This window comes from Astyanax mexicanus, chromosome 24 (genome assembly GCF_023375975.1).
Source record: "Astyanax mexicanus isolate ESR-SI-001 chromosome 24, AstMex3_surface, whole genome shotgun sequence".
Classification (NCBI taxonomy): Eukaryota; Metazoa; Chordata; class Actinopteri; order Characiformes; family Acestrorhamphidae; genus Astyanax; species Astyanax mexicanus.
Window position 1 is genome coordinate 12,747,856 of NC_064431.1, and position 24,629 is coordinate 12,772,484.

The following is a 24,629-nucleotide window of genomic DNA, read 5'->3' on the forward strand; positions in this document are numbered from 1 at the left end:
AATTGAACATTGTTGCTTTATTCTATAAACTACGGACAACATTTCTCCCAAATTCTAGATAAAATTTTGTCATTTAGAGCATTTACTTGCAGAAAATGAGAAATGGCTGAAATAACAAAAAAGATGCAGAGCTTTCAGACCTCAAATAATGCAAAGAAAACAGGTTCTTATTCTTAAAGTTTTAGGAGTTCAAAAATCAGTGGAATAACCCTCCACCAGTCTTACACACTGCTTTTGGATAACTTTATTCCACTCCTGGCGCAAATATTGAAGCAGTTTAGCTTGGTTTGATGACTTGTGATCCCATCTTCCTCCTAATTATATTTCAGAGTTTTTTTTCTTAATTTGGTCAAATCAAAGAAACTCCTTAAGTGGTCTCTTATTTTTTTTCGGAGCTGTATGTATATATATCAGATATTCAGAATTAGTTATATTGTTAATGTTTTTTTTATTGTCACTCAATTCATGTGCATGGTGTTCCCATTGGTTTGCTAGAAACCCTTCAAGACAGAAAGTTTCAAGTAGCTTAGCTTCCTAGCTAGCAAATTAAATTGAATACATATTAAATTTCAGTTGAAACCAAGAGTTTCAGGGGCTGTGTGTTTTGCAGTGCGCTCTGCTAAACCACAGTCTGTGCTAAACCTGTAAATAAGTTGTATACCGGTACAATGTAAGGTTGGCTAGTTATAGTACTGTCAGGTGCGGGTGCAGGGAGGACGCGGAGGCGGACGCAAATGCAAACAAAATGGGATTTATTAACGAAAACAAATACAAAATACACAGGGATTTACCGAAAACAGGACTGAGGAAACTGGGGAAAACATGGAGCACTGACAGACGATAAACGTACATGGATCGACACCGGGAAAATGGAACACGGACCTTAAATAGAGGTGCACACACACAGGGAACAGGAAACACCTGGGACGAAGGGGCAGAGCTACAAATGAACACAGGTGAGTGGAAAAACACTGGGAATGAAACACAGACCTGAGAATAACACAGACATAAGAAGCAGACAGACTAAAGACCTGACAGAACCCCCCCTTTAACGCGCAACTCCCGGGGCGCGTAAAAACAGATCCCCAGGAGCCGGGCAAGAGGGGGTGGAAAACACAACAGGATACCAAACAAGACTAAGACCGAGCACAGACGAGAGGAGACTGGCCAAAGGACGGGACAGGAAACTGAAACACAGACTGGACCCTAGACAACAAAGGGGACTGGACCGGAGATCGAACAGGGGACTGGACTAAGGACGTGAACGGACATTGGACGTTAGACTGGACACTAGACACAAATGGAGACCGGATATTGGGCAGGACAGGGGATGGGAAATGAGACTGAACAGGGGACTGGACAGTGGGCATAAACGGAGACTGGACATTGGGCTGGACAGGGGATACAGACTGGGACTGGAATGGAGACTGGGGAGGTGGGAAAAGCAGAGACCGGACAGAGGACGAGAACTGAGACTGGACAGAGGGCTGTACATCGGGCAGGGATGCAGACAGGGCAGGGGACATGAACAAAGACTGGACAGGGGACGGAGACTGCACAAAAGACTGGACAGGGGGTTGGACGTTGGACTGGGACAGAGACTGGACTGTGGACGAGAGAACCGGGACAAATACACTTACAGGGACAGAAACTAGCACAGTGACGGGGACAGGAACAGAAAAACCTAAGGGGACAGGAACATGAACGAACACAGATACGGGGACCAGGACAGGGAGAGACAGGGGGACCAAAAACATAGGAGGGTGCCCAGGACCAGCAAAAGTCTGTGGGGACAGCCTGGGCACAGTACTGGGGGCAAAGTCAGGAGGCCTTGCTGGCCTAGGGACACGGGGCCTAGGGCCAAACATTGTTCTTGGATCAGGAACAGGAGCGGCGGGCACTGCTGGCACTGGAGCTGAAGCAGTGGGTACCACGTGGGTGGCAGGCACTGCAGACACAGGAGCGGCGGGCACCGCTGGCACTGGAGCTGAAGCAGTGGGTACCACGTGGGTGGCAGGCACTGCAGACACAGGAGCGGCGGGCACCGCTAGGGCAGGCGCGGCGGGTGCAGCTTGGGCAGGCGCGGCGGGTGCCGCGGGCACAGAGTCAGAGGCGGCCGGAGCCGCGGGCACAGAGTCAGAGGCGGCCGGAGCCGCGGGCACAGAGTCAGAGGCGGCTGGAGCAGGAGTCGCAGACCTGGAATCCGGCCGGGCTGGAGAGCTGGAAGCAGGTGGGGCTTGAGAGCGCGGTGGAGGTAGCAGGCTAGCTAGCTTAGCCGGAGCTTCAGAGAGCGGCGCTGCCGCCGGCGCTTTCTCGGGGGGCGGCGCAGCCACCGCTGAAGTCTCGGGGAGCGGATGAGCCGCGGGGGTCTCGGAGCGTGGAGCCTCAGCCGCGAGCTTCTCGGAGTGCGGATGAGCCGCGGGGGTCTCGGAGCGCGGAGCCTCAGCCGCAAGCTTCTCGGAGGGCGAATGAGCCGCGGGGTCTCGGAGCGCGGAGCCTCAGCCGCGAGATACTCGGAGCGCGGCGTCTCGGCCGCGGGATTCTCGGAGCGCGGCGTCTCGGCCGCGGGATTCTCAGAGCGCGGATGAGCCACGGGAGTCACAGAGCGTGGCGTCCCATCCGCTGGCTTCACGGAGCGTGGCGTCTCGGTCGCGGGATTCTCGGAGCGCGGCGTCTCGGCCGCGGGATTCTCGGAGCGCTGCGTGCCTCGGCCGCGGGATTCTCGGAGCGCGGATGAGCCACGGGAGTCACAGAGCGTGGCGTCCCATGCGCTGGCGCGGCATGCCTCGGCCGCGGGATTCTCGGAGCGCGGATGAGCCACGGGAGTCACAGAGCGTGGCGTCCCATCCGCTGGCTTCACGGAGCGCGGCATCTCGGCCGCGGAAGTCACTGAGCGCCGGGAAGAGTACAGCCCCTGGGGGAAACGGCAATGGAGTACGGGCTGGTGCGGGGTAGAGCTCCTCCTCCTCCTCGGAGCTACTGGGCGCACATCCCAGGTAGTCCCACGGGCTGCGCGCCACTTGCCTCGGGTACTCATGGCTACTGCCAAACACGGGATGAGACCCGAGGCTCAACGTACCAACCCTTAGCGCCCCCCCAAGAAAATCCTCCCCCGTAAAGGGATCCTCTTCATGCTGGCGGGACCCCTTACAACGTCTACCCCGAGGCCTGTGGCGTCCTTAAGGCCTCGGGGATTCCAACGCCGGGGTCCCGCATGGTGCATGGCGGATCGCCAACCTGGAGCCGGTCCACTTGTTTGCTGCGTCCATATTGAGGTCGATCCTTCTGTCAGGTGCGGGTGCAGGGAGGACGCGGAGGCGGACGCAAATGCAAACAAAATGGGATTTATTAACAAAAACAAATACAAAATACACAGGGATTTACCGAAAACAGGACTGAGGAACTGGGAAAACATGGAGCACTGACAGACGATAAACGTACAAGGATCGACACCGGGGAAATGGCACACGGACCTTAAATAGAGGTGCACACACACAGGGAACAGGAAACACCTGGGACGAAGGGGCGGAGCTACAAATGAACACAGGTGAGTGGAAAAACACTGGGAATGAAACACAGACCTGAGAATAACACAGACATAAGAAGCAGACAGACTAAAGACCTGACAAGTACTAAATAAACAGCCATATAGCTAGCTGTTTAATTAAAAACCAGATATCATTCTGGTGGAATGTGCACACTAACTTTTTATAGCTAATTAGTGTACCCATATGACAAACTGAGTAAATAAATACATTAAAAAGCTGATATGCTATTTGTAAGTTTTATATGTATTTTATCTACTGTTGGAATGGGTGCTAATCAGTTGGTTAGCTAGGCAGATCTGATTTTTTGGTCCCTTGTCAGTATGTGTAAATAGAATTATCATAAAAACACATGAAAACTTTAAACATGACAACTCCGGGTGTATGAATGCACAGTACCTGCATTCCGAATGGGCCATTTCAGAAAGAACACATGCAGACGTGATAATAAACAGCAATTTAGAGACATTAAGGATCTGAATGAAATACTGCTTTATTTATTTAATACTTTGAATAACTCTAAATCTGTTAATAGAAAATAAATACATCACACATGCAGTTCTCTGTTAGAACAGTGGCACCATTTTTAATGCTATGTTGACAACTTAGTGGTTCTAATGGTGCAATCTGAGTGTACGAGGTTTTTCAGACAAAAAACAGAAACTGAACATTTTCAAAAACTGTAACTTGGGTGAAAATCATAGATAAGGCACCGTTAAAAAAATGAGACCAGAGTAATTTCAGTAAATTCAGTGTCGTATCAAAATGCTCCCTTTGCTCATGTAAAAAGCAATTCTTTTGAACCAGATTTACTATCTAAAATCCTAATTACTGTAAAATAAATGATGATGACACAAGTGACACCATTAGTGCACAACAAAAGTAACAATAAAAGAACTGTAAATGTAAAACACTGAGAACAAAACTGATTATGCTGACCTATTTCTTTGTTTGTTTCAATAAAACAAAACAGTCTATAGCAATTGTTACAGATATTTATTATTAAATGTGGGAATATAACAAGTATATGTTTACTACAGGCCTGACACGATAACTATTTTTAGTTTTTAGTTATGGATGATATATTGTCCTAGAAATAATTGCGATAAATAGTATTATTAAAATTGTAAGACTTTTATTTATTAGGATATTTAATTATTTTTTATTTTATATAATTTAGAACTAATATTTAGAAATGAAAATACAAAAAAATTATATTCTAAATAAAATATATGAATAAGTCACTGTAATTCAACAAAGTGGTAAATGGGCTTTCCTCCAAAAATATAATGTGCAATATTGAGGTCAGCAAAAGTTGACATGTCATGTTCATATATTGTATGATAAATAAATTAATATGATGCAATTATCTTGACAGGCCTAAAAACAATAATAATATATTATTGATTACATTTTATGTATAATGCCAGGTTGTCTGAAACAGAAAAAAAAAATAATAATAAATAACTGACCTGTGTGTTTTGTTACTGCTTGCGATTGTGCTTAAATTCTATATATTACATTACTAAACTACTTAAAATAAATGAAGCAGTAACAACAAACAGTATTTTTGTTAAAAATAAAACCGACTGTAAAATACACAGATATGAAGAAGGATCAGATGGGTCTCACAGTGCCTCTACAATATTGATTCTAAAAACTGACAAACACTTTCTATTGACAAAACTGAAAAATACAGCATTGATTCAACTCAAAACTGTTTACACTGCTGTGTGAACATGTACCCTGTGTTTAAACAGTATCAGAGTAAATAATATGGTAAAACTGGCCTCGACTCAGTGGAAAAGGGTCATGTTCACTCTAACCCTAATCACTGAAGAGCCACACTGAACTATATTACTGTTAGAATCACAAAATAAATGGCTGAACTACAGTTTACAGTAAAGTACCGTAATAAAATAACAAAATAACTGAACTGTAATTATGCGTAGCCTGTATAAGTATGGTTCACGATATGCAAAAATGTGCAAAAAAAAAAAAAAAAACACACTGCAATAAAATCCAGTTACAGTATTATAGGTATTTTCTGCTCCCCACAGTCTGATCTAAAGAGGTCACTAGAACATTTATCAGTTTCCTGACCATTTAGGCTCAATATAGAAAAATAGGTTAAAACCTCATTATTTCTGTTTTTTTCCAATTTGGTATATTTAAACGAAACATATTTTTAAATACAATTTCCAATATTCTAGTTTTACATTTCTCCACCTCACAATCTGAATTTCATCAAACAAAAATGAATATATACTTGATTTTCTTATTTCCCCCCCAATCAGATAGTATAATCAAACAGACTTTATATTTTCTCTGAAATTCAGATTCCTGAGCAGAAATGAAAAACTAGAAATGAAAACCTTTTCACTATAATAAATTAGAAAAAATATATCCTGAAGTTTGAAACCCAGTTTCTAATTTAGATTTTAACCTCAAACAGAAAACTGAACTAGTAAACTTTATACTGACCTAATTAAGCCCTTCTCACGAATAACCATATATTAACCATTTTTCCTTTTGGGGAGAAGTCAGTTTCTTTCTCTACTTGTGTAGAATACTGTGCTATGCATGCATTAAATAAATGATATATGTCAACATAAAGGACATTTTATTACCTTAATGTAAAAATTGTTGCAATAAAAAGGTAGAAATTGTTATTAAATGGTTATTTGTTGGAAGGACAAACAGCACTATTTTTGAAGGTGCTCTAATTTTCTGATTCTGATCCTTCTCAGGAGGTCAAGACAAGGATTTTTGGATTTTCATGGTCAATGTCCTGGAAAGGCTAAAAACTATTTACCCAATACTGTTAAGCCAGCTGCATAAACTGGTAGAGTAGTTAATACTTTTGTATTACTGGTACTGGTTAAGCTAGTGAACCACTGTAGTCATGATATTTGTAGTGTTGCCAGATTGGCCAAAGTGGTTGATTAACTTTAAAAAGGCTGGTCAGGCCGGTCAACAAACTAGATCATAATGATTGACTTGCTTGGTCATACTGGATTACTAATACTGGTAAACCATCAAGACCAACAAACTTAATGAAAAGCACACATTATACAGGTCCCTATGAGGGTATCTTGGTCATAATGGTTGAACAGCCTTCTGAGGCTAGTTATGCTGGTCAATGAGGATGGTCATGATGGTTATGCTGGTTTACTAGCTAGAACAGGTTGGTCAGACAGGTCAACAAAATGCATCATACCAGTTGACTAGCCTGCTGAGACTGGTCATGCTGGTCTACTTGCTTGTTCATACTGGCTGACTATACAGGTAAACCAGCTAAACAAACAAAATTAATCAAAAGCAAAACATATAGTGGTCTCTTTGGGGGTCAACAACCTTGGTCATACTGGTAGACTTACTTGGTAGGGCTGGTCCTGCTGGTTAGCCGGCTTGGTTATACTGGCTGACTATCTTGAAGAAGCTGGCCAAAAAACTAGGTCATACTGGTTGACTAGCCAGCTGAGGCTAGTAATGATGGCTTTACTTGTCAACGGTCTTCACTAGCTTGGTTAAGATGGTCACGATGGTCCATCAGCTTGGTCTGACTATACTGACAAACCAGCTAAACCAACAAACCCAATCATAAGCACACCTTACAGTGGTGCCTATGATGGTCAATAAGCTTGATCATACTGATTGATTCTCGTGGTAAGAGTAATCAACTAATCAGCTAATGACCATAAACATTATCAAACTCAATCAAAATCATCCTATGCTGATCAACCTGCTTAACCAGCTTGAACAGTTTGAACTGACCAATCTAGTTTCTTCAGCAGGATTATGATACGAATGCTGAAGACATTAGGCTTAAAAACAATAAAGTGTTCGTACTTTGTTCTTATTGAGATTCTATTTGATATCAGTTGTGAAATGGTAATGTGTCCAAAAAATGACAAACTACGGATTCTTCTGATGAAGGTCCATGCAGGTTTCTTAATTTACCTAAACTGCAGTTGAGAATTTCTCTATTTTAAAAATCAGTTCGACAGCAGCGTCCACATCCTGAACAACGTTCCCGGGCTCCACCAGCGCTGGGTCGAAGCGGAAGTCGCGGTGCCCGTGGAACACGGTCTCCTTGATGCACTGGCTCGCGTCTTTAGGCACCTCGTTGTGGGGGTTGTACACTCCTGTGCACACCAGGATGGACTTGCAGGAGGTGGCTGACGGGGAGGCCAGCTCGCTCTCCCAGATGCTCTCTGCGTCCAATTCCTGGCTGACTGGCGTGGGCGCTCCGGTAGCAGCTACCACTTGTGCCACAGCTTTGGTGCTCTTCCTGGCCAGCCGTTCCTCGAGGTAGCGGTTGTAGAGGTTGGCACCGTAGATGTCCGTCATTAGGTTGTCTCTAATTGTGTGTAAAAAGAAATTAAGTATTAAATTTTACTTTAAAGGAAATGCAAATGGAACTGTGCCTTGAAAGACTGTGCATTTTAGTGCCTAGTCCTTACTGTATATGCAAAAGTCTAAAAAAAAGACCTGCATAAATAGGCTATTTTAAATTCACCTTGGTTTTGATGCCACATGACCCATAAAAGCTAAATGATGCTGCACTGACCTGTGGAATATACCAGAGTTGCTTGTCTGTTCACACAGACAATTGTAGCTAAACACCACAGGTCACAAACACTATTTACTTCTAAAATATTCCCGAAACATGTGTCAATGTGGATAAAAGAATATAAAACACCACTGTGTTTAATGTTCACAATCAATTTACATACTGTCCCATGACAGTGTTCTTATACAGGAAATTTCATTTTGTGTCTTGGAATGTAAGAGGTAAAGACTATGAGTGCAAAACTATCTACATCTCATTTATTAAACACACACATTCCTTACCACAGGTGTAGATCATACCAAATACCATAACAGGTAAAACACTGTTTAACAAATTATTATAAATTGCAAAAGCTGTAAATATGGCAACTACTATGAGTTATAATATTCACATTCACCGTGTGTACATATATTTGGCATATATTTCTCTTTTCAAGTTCTTTCTCCCCCTCCCCTTTTACAGAGGACAAAACAAAATCATTATATGTAATGGGCTCTTTTCTCTAAGTAAATACAACTGACAATATTGAGGTTAGCAAAAAAAATATCAATGTTATATCCATATATTGTGCAATAAGTTAATAATGTAAATATGAGATGGGCCTAATAATAAAGCATGTTAATTTAAATAAAATCGTGTAAATGTTGAACTTCAGTAACTGTCAGAGTAAAAAATTACATTAGTCAGTATAATCTCTGCTCACAGTTCCATAAAACACACTGAAACTGCTTGTTTTGAGCTAAACAAAAGGACAAGACAGGAAACTGGAAATGTTTGGTCATCACTTCCCCTCAGACTAAGGTTGTTAAACTCACGCTATGGCTGATAAAGAAGTGAAAGTCTCTTACCCAATAGCGTAGAGGGATCTGATTGGCCTATTCCAGCCCCTCTCGGCGGCCTGCTCTCGGATGAGATATTCTGCGTAGTGGTAGGTAAGTTCACTGGGTTTTCCCATCAAAGCCTCGTACTTCAGATCCTGGCCTGTGATTTTCTTATAGATGTTCTCTAGACACACCATGAATGTGCCGTGACCGAATCTGTAAATAAGAAATAGTTAAAAATAAACAGTAGCAGAAATCTAACCTGATTGGTTCTTGGTTAACAAATATATCATCTGTATCTGTTCTCACTCTGGCCACTTCATTGGAAACCTAACACTTATAGGTCCACCTTGCTGGTGCAGACTATTTTAACACAGCATGTAAAGTGGTCTTGTTAATGTGTGATCTACAGTTACCTCCAAAAGTATTGGAACAGAAAGGCCAATCCCTTCAATCCTGCTATACGCTGAACACATTTGGGTATTAAAAGGATTTACATCTGGATCTGATACACAATTTAGAGTATAGAACCTTTTGTCTCACCCTTACATTGTTCTTGTGAGCAAAAGTACTGATTAGTACTGAGTAACAGATTTCATTTGTGAAGCGTTTGCAGGCAGAGTTTTGGGTCATTATCTTGCTGCCTGAAGAAGAATCCAACAGTCAGTTTAATTTCATCTTTCAAACTGAAAGACAAAATATTTCTGTAGACTTCTGAGTTCATTGTACATCATTGAAAATGAATGAACCCGTCCAGAAGAAGCCATGCCATAAGCCATTACACTACATCCACTGTGTTTCACAAATGAGCTTGTATGTTTGGGATCATAAACAGTTCCTTATTTCTCACAATTGTAGCCTTTTCATCACATGGGTAAAGATTTATCTTTGGTCATAATCAGTCTCTGTACTTCCAGTCTGGTCTTCCTATTCATCTTGTTAATTAGTGGTTTTCATCTGCAAGAAAGAGTTTTAGTGTACAAACTGTTTACCGTGGAGCTTGTGCTTCTGCCATCCACATGAGGTCCATGTTACAGGCCAGTAGAGGCAGATGGGAGGAGTGAGAGGTTTCGTACACATTACTCAGATTCCCGCTGGTCAGTAAAACATCGATTATCAGCTGCAGGTTGGTCTCCCATCGAATGGGCTCCCCAAAAAGAATCACAGCTGCAATTAAAGAGACAAGATAATAATGCCATTATTGTGACAGTGGTAGACATATTTATATATATTTAAAGGTTCTAATTTGATCAGAAATACACATTATATTCTTCTTATTGAATTTCTGTTACGCTGGCCTGTGATACTATGCCAATTAATCTGAGACAAAGCCGTAAAATGGTAAAGCATGCCATATCTCTATGTTATATCTCTAGTTCTGTCTCTAATCTGTTTGTAAGAAAAGGGAAGTGGGACGGGATATGAAACCTAATCAGAGCGTGTTAACAACAGAGATCACTGAGGGAATGGTTAGCAAGCCTTAACATCCACGACACAGGCGGACACAAGAACCATTAATAACCATTAAGAACCAATATTAGCAGTACAATAATCTGTTAACAACAAAAACATCTTACCTTCAACCTTAGGCAGGTTCACAATAGGGGAGGACTGCAATAATAATAAAGAAAAATGGAACTTGATATCTCCTGATCGAATGGCGATCAGAGAGATCCTGTCATTTACTGCAGCTCACATTCGATTAACAGTAGAGTTAAATATACTAGCCTATACTTTTTAGAATACAATAAATCATACTGGAATCTGTCTTCCAACAAAGTGCATTACTATCTCCAATCCAATGATCAGAATTGCTCAAAAAAGTCGAGTACTCAATTTTAACATTAATTTTATAATTTAATCGATTCATTCTAATGGAATTGCCACAGGAAATGTCAATTATTTAATAAAAAACAGAAATGAACCAACTGGTTTCTCTGGTTTGAGAACCCTTTGTCAAATATAAAATTTACCTCTACATTTAACACAGTAAGAAAAAAAACATGTGATGTTTTATTTTGTCACATGAAATAACTAACTAACTAAATAAATAAATAAATAAGTAAATGTCCTGTGTACAAGTTACTAAGGGCTTTCCAGTTAGAGCTAAAATGTTTTCATTTTAGGTTGAGAATAACTCTGCAGGAAGACAGATTTAAGCTGTATTGTATGTATTCGATGCAGACAGCTTTACAATATAACTGCATGCCAAGGTAATTCTTGGCCTTTTTTAAAAATATGTACAAAAGTGCTATAAATACAGCGAATACATACATTTTTTGTACATTGAAAGAACTAAATACTGGTACTGAGAAAATTATGAAAAAAAAAATATGTAATGAACACATAATACATATTTATGGGACTTTAGTATGACCCCATGCCTCAACATCACATGAAAACAAGTGTGCTGTCTGTTTGTGTGTGTGTGTTTGTGTGTGCATATTTCTCCTGTCATGTTTGATGCACATTCTTTGCTGCTAATGTGCATATTTACCCTTTTCCTTTCTGACCCTTCTGTCCACTAAAACAGATCAGAAATGACTGCTCTTCTTCTGCACCAGTGAGGTTATGAAGCTTTTAGATACTTGATCTCTGTTTAAAGCTAGCAGTGATGATGAACACAATCCTTACACCAAAACATAAGATAAACTGATTGCTTTAAAGAGGCACTAAACACCATATTTGTTTTCATTTATAGCTGAAATGTGTTCTTTTGAAGTAATAAAACAGTCCTGCTTCACATTTTCATAAACATTTCCTAACCTTTAAAAAAACACTTTTATTGTGGTCATTTCTGCCTTCTGCAGCGCTCTTACAGGTTCAATCTACTTCATTCTCTCAGTACATATTATATGAAATCCCTTAGCATTCTGACCCCTCACGTTGAGCTCTTCAGCAGTTTGAGCCAGCAACTTAAACTTGTTTCCCTGGTAACAGAAAACCGTAAGCTATATCCCATAGCAGCTCAGCCAATCAGATATCCCTCCTGCCCCACCTCTAAACCCATACATCACCATATGCCCCTCCCAAAACTACCCCTCCAATTTTTTTTTAGCTTTTTTCACATTTGAGCTACGGGTGGAGTCAGCTAAAATCAAGGGGTTTAGTGCCTCTTTAATGAAAAAAAAAAATCACATCAAAAGTCACATCCCAATATACTGGCTCTTTTATTCATGGTACATTATGGGTTTCAGAAACAGATGGATACAATAGAAAGATTAGCACGGGTTCTACTTTGGAATAGCCTGACTAAAGTTCACCATAAAATTTAACTATGAAGTTAAACAAAAACAAAATTTAAGGTTTAATGTCTGGGAGTCTGAGCAGGTTTAGAAAGTGCTCTGCAGATTGTGGGTTTTAATAAACGGATGACATTCCTCACACTGTAAAGTGTGCTATTTTGGTGGTGCTATTTTTTAAGCTGTAGGAGTTCTGAATAATTACAATGAGATGTACTTGGAATGGCAAAGTAGGTGTAGGATGGTTTGATAGCACTATCTTTAAAACGACTGTGAAAAAAATAGCTTATAAAGTCTAAGAATCATGCTGCAGGCAAATAGTTGAAAAAATGAAAGTCTGAGAAAAAAAATATGTGCTGAAAGATCATGAAGCTTTAAAAACATTAACTATAATTTTTTTTACCTACATTGTAAAACAACACTGATGTCATCCAGACTATAAAATCGTGTAGGAACTTAAAATGTAAAAAAAAAAAAAAAATACTTTTAGGTGGCTCTTATCTGGGATGCGGTTTCTGAGGCTAGTAACTTTGATTTATTATCCTCTGCACCAGGTTACTCTTGCTCTTCCTTTCCTGACCCTGATGAGAGCCAGTTTAATCAATGTTTTTGATGGTCTTTGCAATTGTATTTAACTATACTTTCAAAGTTCTTGAAATTTTTTGGACATTATTCAAATAAGGCTATTCCCTTTACAACACAACTGATGCTCTCAAACACATTAAGAAATTCAAGTAATTAACCCTTTGGCAAAGCAGCTGTAAACCGAAAGCCATTACAGGTGATTTAATAAAGACCGTATAAAGCTGACTGAATAAATCCAGCCAAGATGCCAAAACTGTCTCCTAAGCAAGAGGTGCTACTTTGAAGAAACTAAAATATAAAACATATTTTGGTTTGTTTAACACTTTTTTGTTTACTAAATAACTCCATACATTTGTTCAAGGTTTTGATTGGCACTGTACATTGCTGACGCTGGTGAGCTTGTGGAATTTGGTGTTTTCCACAGTGTGGACCCATTTGTAATTTTATCTATTCAAAGTGTGTGAGATCTGCAAACTTTTTTTGCTTGGATTTTTACCTAAAACTGACTCCAATTGTTTCCATCCAGATGTTTGGTTGCCAGCCTAATTTTAATTCTGCATTTGTGCTCTATCAGTTATAAAAATTAGAAGTACTTCATTCAACGGAAAAAATATATAATAAAGGTGTAAAATACTCACTGGTAGTTTGGGGCGTCTGTTATGATCCACCATGTCCAGCAATGGGAAAGATTCTCTCAGCATGTCGATACTGACCACATTGGTAAAGCCCACGCTGAGAAAAAGAGTGTTAAGGATTCATCAAAGTCTCCAGCACTGAGCTGTGGAGCAGTGGAACTGTGTTCTCTGGAAGGATGGGGTAGCAGAACCCATCATCCAACATATTTTACTCTTAAGAAAAGTGAAAGCAATCAAATCCTCCTCAAAGCAATGTTTAAACCTTTAGGATAAAGCTGAACCAGATGACTAGAAGCTGCTACTACTGCAATGGAAGCCAACCCCCACCGAGTTAATCCCAATGATTTCTGAAGATATTTCAAGACTTAATAGTTGGCTGGAAGCTGAAAGGAACTTAACATAGACTGCTTTCACACCTACCTTATTTGGTGCACAGGACAGCAGGTGTGAAAGGTACTGCGAACCAAGGTCCGGATCAACTGAACCATGATTCTGTTCGTTTTGATTGTGAAAGCAATTTACTAGATTTTTTCTAAACCAATCTTTTCTACACTTTCAGACCAATTACTGGAAGCTAAGGCAAGCTAGCATCACCCATAAAACAATATTAGATGAAAACACTGGGGGCTGTGCTGAAATTAGACTCTCCAGTATAGGTACAACAGATGATGTTGCTGATCCCTGCATCTACTGTAACTGTAGATTTACCCTTATTCATAAACACAAATAACATGAATGTAAGGAAATCTGTTTCAATTATTCTGCTGTGGGGCGTGCCTGCACTGGAAGGGAGACGGATTCTGACAGAGTGGCAGAATTTGGCACAACACCTGGAAAGGCAACTTGCTCCTTTGTATACCCTTTATGAACCAATAAGTGTCAAGTATAGAAAGACTCAACCCACATTAGGATGTAGAAAAGCTCTTTAGTGTGCTCAGTCTTTAAACTCTAAACTATGTGAAACCTAAAAAACTAACCAGACTTAATGTACAGAACACAATATGACAACCACAAGAACCTTTGTGTGAAAATGTCTGTAGTCAACCCCTGTCGGCCTTGCTTGTCTTTCTTGATTTAATGAGACATTGAACTGAGGGTCTGCATAAAAATATTTACTTGTTAATTCCTTGATGTTAATTTATCCTAAAATGTATCAGCAGCAGTTAGACAGCGGTAGCATTTAGTGATACATTGGTGACAGATTTAATCACTGTAGTATAAAGGATAAAACTGTAGAAATTAAATTAAAGCTTTATTTGAATTGTACCACAACAAAGTTCTAAGACAACGTATTATATAACTTGTGTATAAACTGTTCTATTACATAATGCAATCATGGACTCCGCAGAGGTTTTAAGTGATTAGGACTCAATCAGTGATGGTCCAGACTGTCTAAGCTTTGAAGTCATGTGATTCTAATGTTTATACTGGCCCTTGTTGAACCCATTTTTGTTAACCTACTGTCTACAATCTACACAAAAACAGTGAAAGAAGTCCTAAAAGGGGATGTACTTAAAGCACTCCTGGAGGTGGTCTGAGACTTCATGCTCATTCAATGTCTTCCTTTATGTTTTGACTTAATTTAATTTGTACATTGTAGATTATTATTAAAGACATGAAAACAATTTAGGGTCAAATTATGGAATTTCATAGTAAATAGTAAAAAGGACCTTCACAATCCCCTGATATAAACCTCAACCCCTGATCAACTGAGATGTGATTTAGGATGAGCTGGAGCTTCACAGCGTGAAGAAAAAGGGGCAACTATTGTTCAGCACCTCCTTCAAGAGGCTGCGAAAACTATTCTAGGTGATTCTACCCCATGAAGACAGTGAAGTTTTCACACCATCACTGTTTGGTCCGGTTAAAACGGACTCAGGTTCGTTTCTACTCTTAGTGTGTTTGTTCTCTTAGGTGTAAAAACAGTAATTGCACTCGGGTTCGGACCAAAAGAACCGGACCAAGACCAGCTAGAGCGGTTCGCTTGTGATTCAGTCTCAATGCGACACAGCTATCTATTATCCTCCTTTTTAATTGAGCTAAACTGATGATAAGGCGCAATTTAATCTGATATATTAGCCAGACAATGCTAATTACCACAGCTTTTAACTAAAGCTGTCTCTGCTCCATGCTGTTTACACAGGCGGCCTGTGTTGCATTCACTACGTGCAGCTATGCAACTCTGATCAGACTATGTTTACTACATGTACATCTACACTGCACGTCCTATTGAAAACACTGAACTGTAAAAAACATGTGGCTGCGAGTAGTAAATGCAGCAAGGGCCGCGCATGTAAACAGCATGGAGCAGAAACAGTTTTTGTTCATAGCTGTGGTAATTAGTAATAGTGTAAAGCAGCTTCACACTGCACATATATACGTGCTGGAACACTATATTTACCTTCTTAATTCCGCGCCAGACAGCTCTGACCATTTAGAGGAGACAATGTATTCACGTGGTTTATGTCTGTGTGAAACCAAACCAAACAGAAAGAGAAATGCTCCAAGTAAACACACTCATCAACTTTAAATACCAAGAGTGTGCAGATCTGTCCCTAAAGCTAAATATGGATACTTAGAAGAATCTACAATATAAAACCTATTATGGGTTAATTTTTTGTTTACAAAATAATTCTGCATGTTCCTGTATAGCTCTAATGTCTATACAGGTGTGTCCAAACTTTTGACTGCTACTGTAAGTATAAACATTTTTATAAAAGCAGAAAAGTGTAGAACCATTTAACCATAACAGGAAAATACAATTATTCAAATGTTTTTTTAAGCTGTCATGGCTTCTTAAAGAATTCTTATTTTCACAACATAACAAGCTGAACTGTTGAAGTTGGGAATTCTGGGTAGCTCCAACAACATAGTGAGATTTTATGTAATACATAAAATAGATAATATACTGTAAATATTAAAGTAAATATAAAGAACTACACTATTTTAAACATTCCACAATACGTACTAGCTTTATAAACCCTTTTACTCTTCAATATTTAGATGCTTTGCCTCTCCCTCTGTCCCAAAACACATTACAGCATCATAACCAGCACAAACTAGCTTTTCTCTCCCTGGCTGAATGAATTTCTCTCTCTCAGTCTTCATTAGATCTCCAGTCTGGGGGTAAATTATTTTTTTTATTTTTTATTAAAAGACACACAAACAGTAATGCACATTACATAAATGCTCATTAAGTTGTGCTCCAGCAGTTCAGCCCATCAACATGGATCAGCCCGCTGTTGGGTTTTAATCTATCAAACCCAGATCAGTTTTATGCAACCAGAAGGCACCAGACACAGATGTCCCACCATGTTGCTTTGTTATGGCATGCCCGTCCGAGACCACAACTTAAGAACTGCCACAGCGGACTGATCCTTTAATCCAGCACTGTTACGAAAGACGCGGGATGAAACTACAGAGTCCTCACTCATTGTCATTCAGAGCACATCCCGCATCCCGGCCTTCACTGCAGCGTAACAGCCAATTTCACAACTACTGATCATCACACCCCGGCAGAACATTTAGGCCATATTAGTTGTGAGTTTCAGACAGTGATATCTGCAAGATTTCTAATGCTGTCATATGAAAATGAATCTTGAATCTCAATAATTATACAAAAGTTACCTAATTAGGCTCCAAACCTATTAAAAAATAAATGTATTTTCTTGGGCATTTGAAATAAAAAGGAAACAATATAAAAATTAGGAAACTTAAGTCTAATATACATCTCTAAATTGTTAAATTGGGCTAAATTGTGGTTGTTGTGGTTGCCTGAATAGATGTCAACCACAACAACCACAATTTAGCCCCTCCCACTCACACTGCAGTTTACATTATTAAATAAGCTTCAGAGCTTGAATTCTGGTGTTTTTTTCAGCACCAATAATATTTAATATCAGCCAAATAACAATCTTAATTAATAGTCAATACAAATGCATTTGTGAATTGTACACAACTGCAGCACTTCACAGATCCCTGATAACAGTATTTTAATTTAAAATCATTTAAATTTTAATTTACATTTAATAATTTAAATTTGTGAACAACATTACAATCCAATCCAGTGGATCAGATATTTTATAACAGGCTGAGCTACAATCCTTTGTTTTTACCAATGTGCTCTGAAAGAGAGCTCTATGTCGCCCTCTAGGCTACATTTCTGCTTCTAAAACATCACTGAACAACACATTCCAAACTGAGAAGAGAAGGCTAATGCAAAAGATTTTAATTTATAGAAAAACAAATCATAGAATGTGTATTCATGAGCAAAGGTGTCAAATGAGTTGCCATGCATTACTCAGGTAGAAGTATAAATACTAGGCTTTAAAAATACTTCTGTAGAAGTTGAAGTATCAACTCAAGCTTTTAACTCAATTAAAAGTGTAAAAGTACTGCTTTCAAAACTACTTTAAGTATAAAAATAAAAGTAATGTAAAATTCCATTAGCTTAGGCCTCGTCACAGGAGCCTATAGTGCACTTGGAATGGTATATGTTTATACTGCTCATTCAATTACAATTAGATTTACTCTATTTGGATGAAAAAAAAATTCTGAACAGGATTTTTTAGGATGAGAAGCTGGTATGCAAACATGCTTAAATAAAATAGGTAATTGTGTGAAAATGTAAGAAGTGAAAGTAAAAAATATCTGAAAAATAGTTACTGCAGTAAAGTATAGATAACCAAATCTTCTACTTAAGCAAGGTAATAAAGTATTTGTGTAATAAATGTACTTTATTTATTTGTACATGGGGATCTCAGACAATGCGCTGTCATGGTTCAGATCGTACCTCACTGGGCGCTCGTTCAGGGTGTCATGGCAAGGACGGCTGTCCCCAGCCCACTCGTTACCCACTGGGGTTCCCCAGGGTTCGGTACTGGGACCTCTTCTCTTCTCAATATACACCACCTCTCTAGGTCGGGTTATCCGCTCACATGGTTTTTCCTACCACTGCTTTGCTGACGACACTCAGCTATACCTGTCGTTCTCACCAGATGATCACTCAATCTCTGCACGAATATCACAGTGTCTCTCAGACATATCCGCATGGATGAAGGAACATCACCTCCAACTAAACCTCTCAAAGACTGAACTTCTGGTCATACCAGCAAAACCTTCTATTCAACACAACTTTGCCATAACCATCGACTCTCTCTCTCTCTCACCGACAAAGGTTGCTAGGAACCTGGGTGTCATGGTTGATGAGCAGCTTCTCTTCACGCACCATGTGGCCTCAGTTGCTCGATCCTGCCGCTTTGCGCTTTACAACATCGGAAAATTCGACCGTTTCTGATGCAACAGGCCACCCAACTCCTGGTACAAGCTGTGGTAATCTCACGCCTTGACTACTGCAATGCCGTACTAACTGGCCTCCCGGCCTGTGTAGTAAAACCACTACAGATGATTCAGAACGCAGCAGCACGTCTGGTCTTCAACCAACCAAAACGGGCACATGTCACTCCGCTGCTCATTGAGCTCCACTGGCTACCGGTTGCTGCTTGCATCAAATTCAAAGCGCTTACAATCGCCTACAAGGTGATGACAGTACAGGCTCCTACCTACCTGCACTCGCTCCTGAAGGCTTACGCTACCTCCCGGCCGCTGCGCTCCTCCAATGAACGTCGCCTCGCTTTGCCAAACATTCACACAAAGCAATCCAGACTGTTCTCATTCAGAGTTCCCAATGGTGGAACAAACTACCTTCCACTACCAGATCAGGAGAATCTCTCGCTATCTTTAAGAAACTCCTGAAGACAGAGCTCTTCAAAGAGCACTTACTCTCCTAACACCTCTAACAAACTAACTAATTCTAACCTCATCTCCTTCTTCCTCTTCTCTACTCCTCTATCCCATTATTTCCCTCTGACCTCCTTAAGGCCCTATCTATAGATACTTTATTTTTAACTTCTATTATTTTTGTACTTAACCTCTTCTATTATTTGCACTTCAATACTGTAATTCGCTTTGGACAAAAGCGTCTGCCAAATGTAATGTAATGTAATGTAATGTACTTGACACCTATGCTCATAACCCTATAACAAATCATTAGTCAGCAGATTACAAATATCTGCTAAGAGCGTGTATGACTGTACACAGAATAATTTAAAGGGACTGAGTTGAATGATAAGGCAGGTAATTCAGACTGGATTCTAAGATATTAAACACACTAACAACAACATTTTACAAACAAATTTATACTGACATAATTGCATAAAAAGTAAAAATCTAAAATACAAATATAAAGTGATATTACTTTAGTGCTAACACAAAGCTCAGGTTGGTATTGGATCAGTATTGGACTGAAACTGCACTTATCTTGCCCAAAGATTCGATCAATTCAATGATAACCTGTCCAATATGAATGGTCCAACATAAATGATAAGAAGACTGAAGAATGATGAATAACTGTATACGACACACAGCAAACGAAAGGATACTTTTTGGCTATGTCCAGCACTGGGCCCTGTCCCGATACCAGCACACACTTCTCATGAAATTTTCTGAACATTTTTAAAGGACTGTGAGACATCATGACTTGATCTTGGGAAATCTGTAGAAGAACAAAGTGTTGTGGCACTATAATACAATGATTAATGATCTACACTCTTAAAAATAAAGGATTCCTATTATAGTTCTTCATAATATATACATCTCTATTATATACATGGTCCTTAATGGACCTCAAACCGTTTTTTTTTTTTTTCAGTTAAAGGACTACTATTTTAAAAGTGGATCCTCATGTTTCATTCCACAACTTACATAATTACTCAACTTACATATTGATTTAATAACCATATTATAACCCCAAGGGTTTAAAATGTTGTAGAATATTAACAGGAAAGACACAAAAAGGCACTGTACTGTAAAAGACTGAGTTTTTTTACACCTGTTTTAAGCCTCTTAATACTACAGGAAATATTCAGTTTTGTTTTGATTCACAAAGCAACTGTCTGTGTTGTAATACTCACAGGAATGCCCAGTATATGAGACAGCTGATCTGCTTTCTTCTGCCGAAGACAGTTCCCAGCGTTTGTGACAAAAACAACAGGAACAACTAACTGGCCTTTGGAGTCCACCAACTTTTGAAAAGCTTTCTTGGCGGCTGGGATGGGGGTCCTGCCACGGACCAAAACCCCATCTATGTCAAACAGCAACCCAAAGCTTGGCTCATACTGTTTAAAGACACAAAACACAGACATTTGGTAATGAATGAACCTGGCAATATAATACGATCATTATACAGGGGTTATAATTTAGTATATCACAATACTGTTGCAGTACTGTAAGCAAGACAATATATATTCAGATGTTTTGAGTGAAAACTGTCATATTATTTAAACAAACCAACATAATTATAAAATCTGAGTAAAAGTAAAGATTATTTTTTATCAAATCAGAACAATGGGATCAAAAAACTTAAATATTAATACTGTGTTTTTGACAATTGATACACTATTACATGTATACAAATGTAATACTTTAATATATCAGTATTTTCTTACATCCCTACTGCACAAAATATAATTTCAGCATTTACACCACAATGTGTAGATGCATAATAGTTACATCGCAGGGTCTGAAATAGTATGTAAGGCAATTTTAATTCAATGTTACAATTTAATTTATTTTATGCTAATCTTGGAAAAGGGGACGCACTATTAATATCAAAACCTGTTAGTTCACTGAATCTGTGAATATGGTTGTTTGGTTAAGACAAACTAAGAGAAATTAACCTCTTAGTAAGCTGGTTATTATAACAATATTTGATCTATTTATTACACATATATTACCTCAATATAGGAATTCCAGAGCCAATTATATTAGATTTACCATTTACAATGGTCAGCCATAACATTAAAATCACAAATATATATTGTGCCATCAAAACAGCTATGAACCTTTGCGCCATGGACTCCAAAAGACCTTAAGTAGATACTTAGTCTTATTAATTGTGAGGTAGGTGGGGCCTCCATTAGCATCAGTGAGCCTTGACCCTGTGACCCATGTCTTCACTGGGTCACTGGTTTATTTGTCCTACCCTGGAGCTCTTTAAATAAACTGACCAGAGCACACCCGCAACACCCACAAGACCTGACAGATGTTCTGGAGACGCTCTGGCCTAATCTCCATGCTCTAGCTCAGTGTTTTTAACTGTTGGTAACCTGCCCAGCATATTCTAGAGCTTTTCTTTCTCCCAACACTCCTGATCCAAATAATTAGCTCATTAACAAACCCTGCCAGATGTGTCACTCTGTCAGCTGGAAATCACAAAAATGTGCTGGGTAGGTGTTTAATAACTGACTATTCACTTGCTGCCTAATATTTCCACCCCTTGAAAGAAAGATGCCACTGAAACCAGATAATTATTTGTTGGCACTTTAATTGCCAGTGTTTTTTATTAGGAATGCACAGAATATCAAGCAGCTAAAATCTTTAGGCCAAATTAAAGCACTTTCTGTGACTAAATAATGCAACATATAAATAATACATAAAATGAGGTTCTTTTTTTTATTTTACTGCAGGGACACATCCTTTCTTTTCTTTTTTTATATATGTATATATTTTTTATATTGTCATTTGTTGCTGTGTCTGTTGGGATGTTAAAATGTTCAATGTTTAAGAAATTAAGTTTTTACATTGTAAACATGTATTCAATGCATTTACTTATGCAGTTGCCTTTTGTTTGCATTCCTATATTCACGTTATTCAATTCATGCATTGGCAAAATTAATAAGAAAACGTACAAAAAATGTGTCCATTATTGGGCCAATCATTTCAGTTTCAGTTGTAATGTTAAGGCTGAATGGCTCAATAATCTGTACCTCATTTTACAATGAATGTAGCTAGAGAACATGTAATAATGAGATGTTATAATGAAATCAAACACACATACAGCACTGGAGAAAAATAAGAGACTTCAGTTTGCTATTGATAGGTAAATCTTTGAGTAAAATAAACATTGTTGTTTTATTCTATAAACTACGAACTACATTTGTCCCAGTTTACAAATAAAATATTGTCATTTAGAGCATTTGTTTACAGAAAATGAGAAATGGCTGAAATGAAAAATGAAGAGCTTTCAGATCTCAAATAATGCAAAGAAAACAAGTTCATATTTATAAAGCTTTAAGAGTTCAGAAATCACTATTTGGAATAACCCTGTTTTTAAATCACAGTTTTCATGCATCATGTTTTCATGGCATGTTCTCCTCCCTCAGTCTTGCACACTGCTTTTGGATAACCTTTATGCCACTTCAGGTGCAAAAATTTAAGCAGTTCAGATAGGTTTGATGGCTTGTGATCATCCACTTCCTCTTGATTATATTCCAGAGGTTTTCAATTAGGTAAAATCAAAGAAACTCATCATTTTTACATGGTCTCTTATTTTTTCCCAGTGTTGTGTATATATATATATATATGTGTGTGTGTGTGTGTGTGTGTGTGTGTGTGTGTGTGTCCATATATAATATATGCAAAAACTCAACAACAGCCATTTAAGCATATAAAAACGTGTAATGATGCAGCAATAATGCAGCTCTAAAGATGGCACAGCACATTTATGTCTCACTATCTAAATTAATTCAAGATTTCTCATTCAATCACAAACAAATCCTGAGCTAATTTGGTAGCTAGATAGCTTTAATAATAGGGTATATTTGTATTTCTGCAGTGTTTTATAGTGTTTTCCATGTGGAATAGCAAGTTTTACTAAAGGAACACAAAGTACTCCCAATAGACACATACTAATTATCAACAAAACTGCAATATTAAACTCTATTCTATAAGGAAAACAGTGTATAAACTCAGTGATGGCCCTGTTTAAGTGGGTCATGGATGTGAAAAACATCCCCCCGCTGACTGATGAGCAGTTCCTTTAAAAGTAAACAGCCGAGGAGCACACGGCGGTGCGGGACTCTACCTTGCCGCTGGCTGGTGAGACTGAGCCGGCTGTCCCTCTCCGCGGCACCGCGCTGCTCCCCGGTCGGGCCGGCCGGCCAAGCAGGCTCCCCGCCGACCTGAAAACCAAAGCCCAGGCTTTCATTTCGCTCCCGTGTCGCCGCTCGCCAGGACCGGAGACGGCCGCTGGGTCTCCATGAAGCGTTTTGTAGTCGAGCGAGGTGACGACACAGGAGGAGGGCCGAGACCGGATTCACCAGCGGCAAACGGGCATCCTCACCACGGCCAGAGCGGGAGGAGGGGCGGGGGCGATAATGAACGAATTAAATATGACCCACAGAGAGTAAAAAACACAGGAGAATAAATTAAACCAGGGCTCGGAGAGGGGGTGGTCAGGGGGGATGGGAAAAGTCTAGATTCAGTATTAAAAAACTAAAGGCTGCGTCCCAATATGTGGTTTTGTACGCTTACTAGGCAGCTAGTCAGCGTTGGGCGGTAATTCCAGATGTTAGGCGGTATTAATGAAACTAACCTTAATAAATTATATTTTTACTCCAGTACATTAACATGACACACCTGTTTTGCGTTAGTTTTAGTTTACCAGTTAGCTAGGTTAGTTGGCACCGTTTATTGTATGTTTTTAACTAAGTATCTATCTATCTACCTCGTTTTTTGGCTTTTTAAATGTTTTTTTTATATTTTTTATTTTCATTATTTAGCTAAATTAGGTGAGTACATTGTTATTAAGCTATGTTTGCTAGTTAGTTACTAGCTAACTTCATACTTCGTTTTTAAGCTAGGTTATATATATATATATATATATATATATATATATATATATATATATATATATATATATATATATATTCTTTTTTAAATATGTAAGTGTTTTAGAGAAGTGTAGGTTAGGTGACTAATTTTTAACTATTTTTTTATTTTTTTTTTAACTAGCTCTGTTACAGCTATCAACCTTTGTTAGTTAGGCTATGTTAGCCTGTCTTTGTAGCTAGCATTATCTATCTTGTTTTTTTAGGCTAGGGTAGCTTAGTTTTTGTTAAGGTTTACTTTCAACTTCCCCACAAGCAACCTAACAATCAGTTTTACCGTATAAGCCTACTTTTTATTTATTAATATATTACTTACTGAGGTTGCACGCCCCAACTTAAATGATCCCAAGCAGTTAAATGACCTCCTTGCTGAGTGTCGTCAGATACCCTAGAACACTTTAGAGGTTTGTGGAGTTCAAGTCTCATTGTGAGTTGCTTTGGCAGCACAATGGAAACAGTCCTGTATCATGCAGGTGGTTTTAATGTTATGGCTGATCA

At 39.1% G+C, this 24,629-nt stretch overlaps 1 protein-coding gene across 1 annotated transcript; it reads right to left on the bottom strand.

The window, feature by feature from the left end:
* Positions 1 to 4,013: 4,013 nt before the first annotated feature.
* zgc:77375 (uncharacterized protein LOC402927 homolog) lies at positions 4,014 to 23,788 on the bottom strand. The gene is made up of 8 exons (XM_022682399.2): positions 23,327 to 23,788; positions 20,376 to 20,579; positions 19,845 to 19,957; positions 13,408 to 13,501; positions 10,520 to 10,553; positions 9,935 to 10,109; positions 8,970 to 9,158; positions 4,014 to 7,908 (listed from the first exon to the last, which is right to left on the bottom strand). Exons 1-8 carry the CDS (start codon positions 23,447 to 23,449, stop codon positions 7,509 to 7,511), a joined length of 1,332 nt encoding a protein of 443 aa, XP_022538120.2. The 5' UTR covers positions 23,450 to 23,788; the 3' UTR covers positions 4,014 to 7,508.
* Positions 23,789 to 24,629: the final 841 nt, after the last annotated feature.